The 10752-nt window shown below is 41.1% G+C and overlaps 1 protein-coding gene across 1 annotated transcript; it reads right to left on the reverse strand.

Annotated features, from left to right (window-relative positions):
- Positions 1 to 904: 904 nt before the first annotated feature.
- On the reverse strand, positions 905 to 3934 carry LOC102207587 (C-C motif chemokine 19-like). Its single transcript, XM_005730546.1, has 4 exons — positions 3750 to 3934; positions 2766 to 2889; positions 2545 to 2659; positions 905 to 1336 (listed from the first exon to the last, which is right to left on the reverse strand). Exons 1-4 carry the CDS (start codon positions 3811 to 3813, stop codon positions 1307 to 1309), a joined length of 333 nt encoding a protein of 110 aa, XP_005730603.1. The 5' UTR covers positions 3814 to 3934; the 3' UTR covers positions 905 to 1306.
- Positions 3935 to 10752: the final 6818 nt, after the last annotated feature.

A 10752-nucleotide genomic window follows, 5' to 3' on the forward strand; every position in this document is an offset into this window, starting at 1 on the left:
GAAGATGTTCAAAGCACTAATTACAGTCCTGTAAAAAAATATTAAAACTAACTTTGATATTCAGCTAACCAGAGTAAATACAAAGTGCATATTTTAAAAAATGATTTAATTTATCAAAGGGAAATCTATCCAAACTTAGCTGACCCCGTGTGGGAAAAATAATTGCCCCAGATCAGGAATTAACTGTGACCCAGTTTAATTTCACCAGCCACACCCCGGCCTGATTACTGCCAGACCTGCTGAACCAAGAAATCGCTGGAGTAGAGCCTGAGAAACTGAAGCAGGCTTAAAGATCTCAAAAAGCATCACATCACAATCTAAAGGAAGAGCTGAGAAATAAAGTCACATTTATGAGTCCGGAAAGGTTACAAAGCCATTTCTAAGATGCTGAGAGCCACCATCCACAGGAGTGCATCAACAACTCATCCAGAAGGCAGAGTGAGGGCTGCAGATCCCACTTGTCAAAGTTAAGGTCAGTGTTCATGATTCAACAATGAGATCATATTCAGATGGTTTGGTGTGACTGTCAGTAGGCTGGCCATGCTAGAAAACTCTCCAGTTGGAAATTTCTCAATAATATCGGCCAAAAGTTCTCCACAGAGATGTGAAAGAGTCATTCTAAGTCATCCAAACACTTTAGTGCAAAAATAGCATTTCTTTGATGATCTGAAACATGTTAATGTGACAAATATGCAAAGAAATAAAGAAGGGGCAAATATTTTCCACACAGATGTCTATGAACACATCTATGAACATGGGTTCAGCCCCTATTGTAAAGCTAAATAAGCCAGGGTCTGAATATATACCTACAGTAAGATGAATTATAGCATTGTAGTGAAGGTCATTTACTCATTTTCAGTCTTAACAGAGAGTAGAGCATCATCGACAAAGAACACAGGCACGATTTGGATTTTTTGGGGGGGAAGCTTTATTTTGATAATATCAACACTCACATAAATCCATATGACCAACAAACTGCTTGTTCCTGAGTTTTAAGTTGCTTAGCGAACCAGACACTAAACAAACAATCACATTTTCAGTTTTTTCATGTACCGATATCACAGACCCTTTACTTCTAAAACAAAACACACAGAATACAAAACATAACGTCCTTCAAAATATTTTGTCTTTCATAAAATTGATAGTTACATAAAAAAGGCAAGACATTGTTTTAGTAGGCAGAAAAATAGCTGATCATTTTCATATTAAGCTTAAATTCTTAATTTATTCATGTTGTGGTCGATCCCATCTTTCTCCTCGCTGACTTGGAACCACTGCTCTGGCTGAAGGGTCAACGTTTGATTCACTAGGGTTTCACTCCAGTGCAGCGTTTGCCCTGTAGGAATACAAATGTTCAGAAACCCCAAGGTCATTATTTTCACCACGGCTTTAACTTCCTGTTTTGTCAAGCATGGTGCCTAATGACACAGTAACAGGGGACTCTTGTGTAATCCAGTCGAGTGCAAGAACAGCGATTAAGTGATTGCAGCTTGTGTCTCGACTTGTGCTTTCTAAGATAAAAACGTACGGGTCACTAGCGAGGAATGAAAGAGAGTGTTCTAAAAATAACCAACTATCTATCACAAAAGCAACACAGAGGGTAACAATGTGCACCTAGCAAACAGCTGAAGGTGAGAGGTGAGCACCACCACATGACCAGTATCAGGATTAGCGGTTTAACAGTTCATTGGCCTCAAAACACTTGAAATTAAATGAGGCTTGAAACATGTGGCTGCTTTGGTTAAAGTCTGTGAGGAGTTTAACTGATGATGCCACGACAGCATAAAGTCCAAATGTATATGATCTAACATTTCTAAATCTCACTATTTAATACGTTGCAGCTTTTTCTGGTGTTTTTATTTGAAGACATGTTATTATTTATTATTTATTTATTGTATTGCTTAGTAAATGTTATATTGTAAAATAAGAATAAGTGCATGTGAAATGTGCACTGGTGTCAATTTTAAATAATAAACATCTGTTTAAGGGTTATCACTCATCTTGGCCTGACTTCTAACCTCAGTGTCTAAACCTTCAGGCCTAAAGTGACCTCTGTTCAGTGATGTAAAAACAATTGAAATCCAGATGTTTCAGGCACCATCCCCCCAAAAATATCCAGAAGCTCGTCACAGACAAAACCTTAACCCAAGAAAGCAAAAGGAGACGAACTGGAGATGAAGCAGGAGATTAAACTAACATCTTACTGATGTAGAAAGTCCATGTTAGGAGGTGGTGGGTGTAAGTTCTGGTGTTTTAATATTAAACAGACTTTGATTTGATTTAAAATTTGGACCTTTGGACTTTTAAATTCACTGCTTGGTTTTAACTTTGCCTGAAGATAAGTTTCACACAGTGGGACTAATGTGATGATTTTCTGGGAGTACCTGTTCAGCGCACATAAGCAGTCTTCTTAAAACTGCAGCTTACATTCCTAAAAAGCTGCAGTATTCCTTCAAATCAAGTGTATTTCTCTTAAGTAGGGCCACCATCACGTTTAAATCTAAAGAGTTTATCTTGCTGAGAAGCAGAGCAGAGTGAACGTACCGTGTAGTTTTGTTTCTTGCAGAATTTCCTCAGCTGATCCACGTGGCGTTTCAGACCTTCCACCCACTTTTCATTAATGGGGGCGCACATTGTCCGGCCACCTCTGGACAGAAATCTGCAAGAACACAAATCACTCGGGTCAAAATGAGCTTGTGATAGCAGCATGTCTCTATATCCTGATCCCTTACATACATAATCCACGGCACCTCATCAGAACTTACATTGTGGCATCAATAGCGCAGCCTTGTCCCTGGACCTGATGGTGGTAGTTTGCGACGAGACCTTTCCCGATAGGTTTTTTTGCCACACTCAAGCAGCAGTCAACGGGCACCTGTGCCAGCGTCACTGAAACACAAAGAAGACCGTGTCAGCAAAAGGTGACGCTCCAAAACGAAACCACGAACACATGCTCTGTCTCTGAGGTCATGTTTGTGAAGGATAAGGTGACGTAGGTTCAGTCCAGCTGAGCTGTGAGGTTTTACAGGAAAACAGCTGTTATCGTTTTTTAAGCGTCAGGTTACATATCAGGTTCGTATATTTGCCTCTTTTCATTCATAGTTTTTAAGGGTTTTCTTTTTAGTTGCATCATTTTTCATGCGTGCAACTTATTAGTAGTTGTTAGGATGCAGTCCCCAGAGTGACGAACACGCCCAGGGGCATGGCACGCTTTTGTCACTGGACAGGGATTTTCCACAGTTGAACTTTAGCTTTCACCTACAACAAAGAATGCACCAAGGCGAGGGGAATGCCACTGCCACACCTTTGCCATTGCACTGATAAACAATGCTTATCAGCATATTTATAGTTAAATTTCACATTTACTTAATATTCTGCTCATCATTTTACTATACTTTTACTGGATGTCACCCTCATCTCTACATCCTGCACGAGACTTTGCTGTCCTCTTTTGTTCAGCTCTTTAATGATTCATAAATTGTAAATCTAGCAGAAACAATTGGAGATGCATTTGTCAGGAATCTCTGCAAACGTAAAACTCAAATTCTACAGAACCACACATGTATATTTAGGATTACTGCTTTCTCTATTAGTCATTTCAAGTGATTACTTTTTAAAGATACATTGCATCCCTTTAAGCCTACAGACATGTTTTTGCAGTGATTCATTTCATATTTCTGCCTGAGATGAAAATGCATGAATAGAAAATAAAAAGATTTGGCACCGGAGGATGCCTGGGAGAAACTCACCTGTGCAGTAACAAGTGATGAAAAGGATGGAGAGGAAGAGTCTGCCATCACCCCTTGGAGCCATGTCTGGTCTTGCAGGAAGAGTTGCCTTTTGGTTTCTCTGGAGACAGATGGGCTGATGCAGAGCCTGTTCTTCCCTTCAACAACTACTGTGGCAAAGGAAGTGAGGGGACTGCTGCTGCAGCACTCCTTATATAGGAACCGTGCACTATGCAACCGGCCTGTTCAAACTTTCACTTTTCATCATCCCACTTTGTTCTTCCTGTTTCTACTTCTCCTAAACCCTCCCCTCTTAATCAAAGAAAAATCCCCTCTTTTATTTAGCTTTAACAGCTGTTTCTTGGCACTGCCTGTTGACGATAACAAGATGAAATTAATCAGACATAACATTAAGCACACATTTGATCAAACCCCAGGAGTTTGTGGCATCCGTCCATTTTCTTCCACTTATCCAACTCAGGTCTGCGCAGGTGGAGAAGTCGAAGTCTAAGACAAACAGCCAGTCACACCCACTAGTTTACCGAACCAGTGCATGTGTTTGGACTGTGGGGGGCAGCTGGAGTGACAAGAGAGAAACCCTGCAGACACAAACGTGTGAGTCTTGCACTGACTTTAAAAATTGATAAAAAATAAATAAATAAATGCCTGTAGTCTGCTTTTGGGAGCCCCACTGGACCACATTGGACTGTATTCTCAGTCACAGTGTCCACTGACATTTCCCATATTGTTTAACAGCTTCTATGGAGATATTAAAGTAACAAGAACAAATATAGTACAGTTAAATGCTTCGGTCATATAGATTAGAAACAACTAAAGGATTTTATGGATGAAAAATTAGCCATTTGACTTGTATCGCTGTGTGCTGAATCTAGTGGACTTGGGCTCACGTACAACTAGATAAGGCATAGCTTAAAGCAAACCTATGAAGCACAGGGTGTGGACACAAGTGAAATAAAAGCTCAACTTTAAAAATAAGGCAGGACATTTAATTTACTTCTATTAAGTCCTTAAAATGGTTAGTAATTCATGGATATGGCAGCTCAGACACTACAAGGACCAAGAACTGAATAGTGGCACAGTGGTTAGCACTGCTGCCTCACAGCAAGAAGGTCCTGAGTTCAATTCTACCATGAAGCAGGTGTCTGTGGGGTGTTTCCTAGCAATCGCAGGGCAGAGGTTGTACTTACAGATCTGGTTGAATGAGATGTAGTCGTGCTTGTTGCACTTTAAAAAAATAAATAATAATTCTGCCTGAAGGAGTACCAGGGCCACATTTATATTTGAAAAATAGAACTGTTGTTGTTCATTTTGAGAATAAAGTCAAAATGTGTTTAAAGTTTAAAGTCGATTAAAGTTGTTTCAAATAAAATAAACTGGCACGGCTGCAATATGCTCTATAAAATGCCTCGTGTAGACGAGCGTAGAGAGCTTGTTTCACTAACGATCTATTTCAACTTATCGATTTAACTGATGTCACATCATCTACAAACAGCACTACATGTGCAGAGGACCAAAGTGGCAACTCCTGTGCTGTAAAACAAAGCTAACACCGACGTCAAAAAGCTGCAGTAACCACAGGACGCTGGCTCCTAAAGGAAGTCAACCTCCACAGACCCTCGCTGTAAAATGCCCAACTTCACGCATTTAAAAACATGTTTACGGACTGGAACCAAATCCTTTGCACATTTTCTTATGTAACCTTCAATTTAAATTTTCACATTTGTTTCCCAAAGTGCGCTGCCTGTACATGAAAACTACTGGGACATCAATCCTCTGGTTAGGGAGACTTGTGCATCCTCTTGGCCTCCCAGAGGTCACCAGCCTGTCGCACTTACGCTATAGCACCTCACATTAATGTGGCACAAACTGATGTCCTGATGATGTTTCCAAAATCCCAACTGTCTCTGAGAAATTGTGGGGTTTTTGTGCAACAATAATTTTTTGAATTATGTATGGAAGTGTTCCTTCCCAGTAAAGAGAGCAGACCAATGTTGAGCAGAAGAGAAATGAAAAGAGGGCTGTTGGGACGTCTCTTTTTCAAATGTTGTCTGACTTTTAATTCCGTTCTATCTGTTTTAGTGCCAGTTCACAGCAACGGTTTCCTCAGTGTGGTTTAATCTAACCAGACTGTTTAATTATTGGTGGCTTCCAGGATTCCTCAGAGAATTTATTCCACTTTGACATCATAGCGTCCCACAGTGACTGCAGATTTGTCTGCTGCACGTTCATGATGATAATCTCCAATTCCATCTCAAAGGTGCTCCAGTGGATTGACTGGTGACTGTGGAATAAAGTAAACTGGCACTGAGCACATTTCTGTTGTCTTACAGCAAGAAGGGCTTTGGTTTGAATCCCATCTGGGGCATCTCTGTGTGGAGTTTGCATGCTCTCCCCATTTCTGTGAAGCTAATCTTGCTTCCTCCCAAAGTCCAAAAACACGAGTTTAGATTAACTGGTAGCCTCAAACTGAGCTGATATGTGTGAAACTGATGCATGGATGGTTTTTGTTATTTTAAATAAACATAGCTTAGCTGGAATAAAGAAAACAAGCAACTTTGAGATAAGAAACAGTGCTCTGAGCAGAGAGCGCTTTAGCCTCTTGTAACACAGCTTTCTTCGAACCTGAGGTGAAGTACCCTCAGGGTCTATTTGACTTTTCAGCTGTAGACTTGTCTGACCAGAAACAATCAAATCAGGACCTGCGATAAAAATAAAGATTCCCATTATTACAACACTTTGTTGTAAACTTCCTCGTTGATCTGTTCCTGCGTAAATGATACCTCCATGGAAGAGCTGTACTTCCAGTGAAACAGATACCGCTGCAGCTGAATGTGGTGTCTGTAAAGAGCAGCTTTCTCTTCCCCCCCTTATAGTATTGAGGAACTTAGAACAATTGTGACAGACTGATGACCTCTTACTTTTGAACAACTTGTTGAAGGAAATAAGAAGTTGCTTGCACCGCCGTCTTAATGCAATAACAGGAGTAAACACTGATTCTCACGTGTCATTCCAGTGAGTTTCAGTTTCTTGTAACCTGCTGGGTGGAAGTTTGCCTTATTGGGCGAGTGCAGTGTTTGGACTTTCCCTGCTGAAGCACTTACAGGAACATTTTTAAACAGTTGATACGCCTGAATTATAGCCTCTGGCAGGATTCCATTAAGCAGTCCATGTGAAAGGACTGTGTTGGAAAAAGTCTCTCATTATAAATCTGCGTCCTGCATGAACAAGAAAGGACATGTTTTAGCTTTTGCAATGTGTCTTTGAAGACATGCTTACGAGAATAGTTTATGCACGGTTATTGATGCAGGTAGGCATGAAGATTAGAGTTAAACAAGGCCAGAGGTCATCCAAACTCATTTCAGAAAACTTTCACCTTTTACCTTTGCCCACTTTTTCACAGTGATTAATACCACGCTGATGTCATTTTTTGCAGTGTGAATTAAAAACATCCAAGCCATGGGCTGAAAATAAAGTGCTGCAGATGTCACTGAAATCGCACTCTTTTGCACTTTCACATGGAGCGTTCTCAAGACGTCCAGAATAAATGGGGCCCAAATACTTTCTTTTATTTTAGAGATGTGAAGGTTACAGCTGGCATTTCAAGAAAAACTGCTACGGCTGCTGTAATGAAATCGAGAATCAGTTTTAGTAACAAGGAAGAACTTTTTTTTAGCACATAAACAGTGTCATGATGCACGAAACCATGATGCAGAAAGCTGCATCTGGTCAGACAGAAGAACACAAACCTGCAAGAGGGGATTTGCACAAAAGGAAATGTAATGGACGGATGCGAGGTCATCAATGGCTGAACGCTCGTGCAATACAGAGGATGTATGTTCTATCACAAGATGGTTGATCAGTTGCTTTCAATAACTCGCTTTCACAAGGGGTTTAGCAGCCGTGGCAACAACAACTGTAATCTCCACGATTTAAATTTTGCCTTCAATCTCCAAATGATCAACAGTTTTTTTCTTAATGTGGCCCTAATACTCCTTCATAGGGCTGCATCAGGAAGCGCATCAGTTATGCACATCCATCTACTTCGGTGCTCCTTGCAAATAAGGAGAAGCTGAAAGAAGCTTTTTAGCAGCATCCTCCAGAGAGCAGTCAGCCCTCACGAACAGCTGACTGTTGCACTCACATGTCAGACGTCTGGTTACTGTTTGGTAACAGAGTCCATGACAGGAACATGTCCTGTTGATCGATCCTGTAACTAACCAGGCTTGCAAATGCTAGCTGATAACTGAGCTAATAACTCCACCCTCTCATCCCAATATGCTCAAATCTGGTTTCAAATACCAAGATGGTGATGGCCATCCTTAAGATGTTGGTGCACAAAATATTGAGATGGTTTTCAGTTCAATTCAGTTCAGTTTTGTTTATGTAGTGCCAAATCACAATAACACTCACCTCACTTTATATTGTAAGGTAAAGGCCCCACAGTAATACAAATTCATTTTGTTGCAACATGTTTTTATATGCGGTCTGTGATTACCAGTCTGTGTCCAAGTTGTAGTTAAACCTGGGAATTTTCTAACTCCTGATAAACCAGATATGGCTTTCATAGATATCGAAGTGATAACAAAACATGAAGACTGAGGTAGATTGTGTCTGAAAATGGAAATCTGATGGAAGAAACCAAGTTGAAATGCAAACAAACCTGAAAGATAAAGAATCCTAAAGCATGCTTAAGTACTGAGTCAGTTTACAAATCACACTTACGGTAAAGTTTGGAGAAAGTCTCAGATTGGACTGTTTGGTTTTTTTTAGTTACTGATAAGACAAGAGTGAAAGTCAACAGAAATCTGAAGCGTTTAGTTTTGCTATGAAAGGACATCTGTAGCAGATCTGACCAGAGTAAGTGCTTCCCCCCCCAGGAGCGTGTTTCCTTTTTGGGTGGTCTGTAGTTATACAGATCATGTATCTTGTGGGAAACTCAAAAGAAATGCCGTGAACTGCTGATCTTTGGCTCCCTGGACAGTTTTAAAGTGAGCACAGAGATTCTGTTACGAGCAGGTCAAATGGTCAAAATGAGCTGGAAGGACTTCCTGTTTTCAGACCCTCTGAAGCCCAGCCTGGATTCTCATAAATGTTCAGCATGCTTACCGCCAGTCATTCGTCACTTACACTTACAGCAGTCGAGTCTTTAGGCCAACTCCAGTTTCCATTTGAAGGTTTCATAAATTGTCAGGCACAGCTTCCTGGAAGTGGCGTTGTCAAACATTTTCATTTAAATAAACAGCTGTTATTTGATCATTTATTGCCACATGAATAAACACAACGATAATAAACCCCAAAGGCCTGAAAAACTACACAGAAACAGCAAAACCAATATAATGGTAACTGTAACCAAAAAGAAAAGGAGAAAAATAACCTTTTCCAGTTATTATTTGCCTCACACAACGACGTCGATTCTTCTTGGTAAACATTTTAAGGTGTGTGGTAAGTCGATTTAAATATCTTGAATGAGATACTTCGCTAAAGGGGTAAAATTCTAGACGTCTGACACACTTGGAACTTTTGCCCAGAGCTGTACATTGAAGCATGAGGAAATCACAAATGCAAGCAACAATTAACCACATTTTACTGTTATGTATGTGAACCAACTTACTACAGTATGTATGCAGAGCAGACTGGTTTCAAGCGGCGAGCATCGTGAGAGTCGGAGGCACACTTTGTAAAAGACGTGTGCGCACAAGCAAAGCAGCAACAAGAAGGGTAAACACCTGTAACCACCGCTAACCTCTCACACATCATCAACATCACATTTTAAAAAAGCATGACAAGTGTAGCTCGAGCTGACATTTAGATGTTTATCTAAATGCTAGAACAGCTTTGAAATTCACACGAGTTGTTCGCACTAAAGTAAAAACCAGCATTTCATGCGGCTACCGCTTTTGCGCCAGCTGTGGTCTCAAGGCCGGAGCTGAACAAAAACACCCTGATAACAGACTGTGGATAGACGGTTTCTTCCTATCCTACGCAAGGCCACCTGGGTCGGCTGGAAGACTGTTTGCTTAGCCTGGCAGGGTGAAGGACACTGTCTCAGCTGAACTCTGGACACGCACACAAACACACTGATACACACTCACACCCCCCTTTCCAAACGCCTTCGATGCCTTTCTCCTCCCGGGGCAGATGGCTGGTCGACTGGACCAGCGCAGACATGCTGCAGGACCGGATGCGCTGTCTCTCACCCTTTTACCCGTCCCTGTTGCTTGTCTTGTGTTTCTGTGGTGTATTGACACTCATGTGCTTTTTGTGGGGTTTTTCTGTTATCAAACTGTTCTCCCATTAGGAGCTCACTCTGAGTGGAGTTTTTTTCTCTTCCTCGCACCTCATGTTATGTATTTTCGTTGTCTTTTCCTATCAGCCCACCTCTCTGACATGTCTTCCCAATGTGTTGTTTGTGTAAAGTTTGGTCAGAAGGTTTCTTTGTAAGTGCGCATGCGCCATCAGCGTGCTGCCTGCTGTAAGTATTCTGATTAGATTCAGTTCATCCCGACGTCCAGATTAACAGAATCTACTTTTTGAGAAAGAGGTTAGGTCATGTGCAAATACTCCAAAAGTCCAAAACACTCAATTGTAGATGGTTATTCTACTCCTAGCTGTTAGCCACAGCTGTGGCTGTAAGCACAGAACACTCAGCAGCTTGCTGTTCTGACCTTCTGTTTGCAAGGACAAGCAAATCAGAAGACAGCTTAAAGGACGTGTTTCTGCTGCAAGACCCAGTATATGAGGAGTTTGTTTTGTTTGCTTTGATCATAATCATGTAAACTCACTCTAGTATAGAAATATGATCTCGGAAATGAGGAGAACTGGTCCACTTTAACAGTTCTTCAGTGTGTGTGTGTTCATAGTTCTTCTGGCACGACACCAGTTCCACATATCAGCAGGTAACATCTGTGTGGCTGCTCTCTGGTGTGTGAATGAAGTGTGTGTGTGTGTGTGTGTGTGTGTGTGTGTGTGTGTGTGTGTGTGTGTGTGTGTGTGTGTGTGTGTG

The sequence above is a fragment of the Pundamilia nyererei genome, unplaced genomic scaffold (assembly GCF_000239375.1).
Source record: "Pundamilia nyererei isolate P.nyererei 1_Seehausen unplaced genomic scaffold, PunNye1.0 scaffold00038, whole genome shotgun sequence".
Lineage (NCBI taxonomy): Eukaryota > Metazoa > Chordata > Actinopteri > Cichliformes > Cichlidae > Pundamilia > Pundamilia nyererei.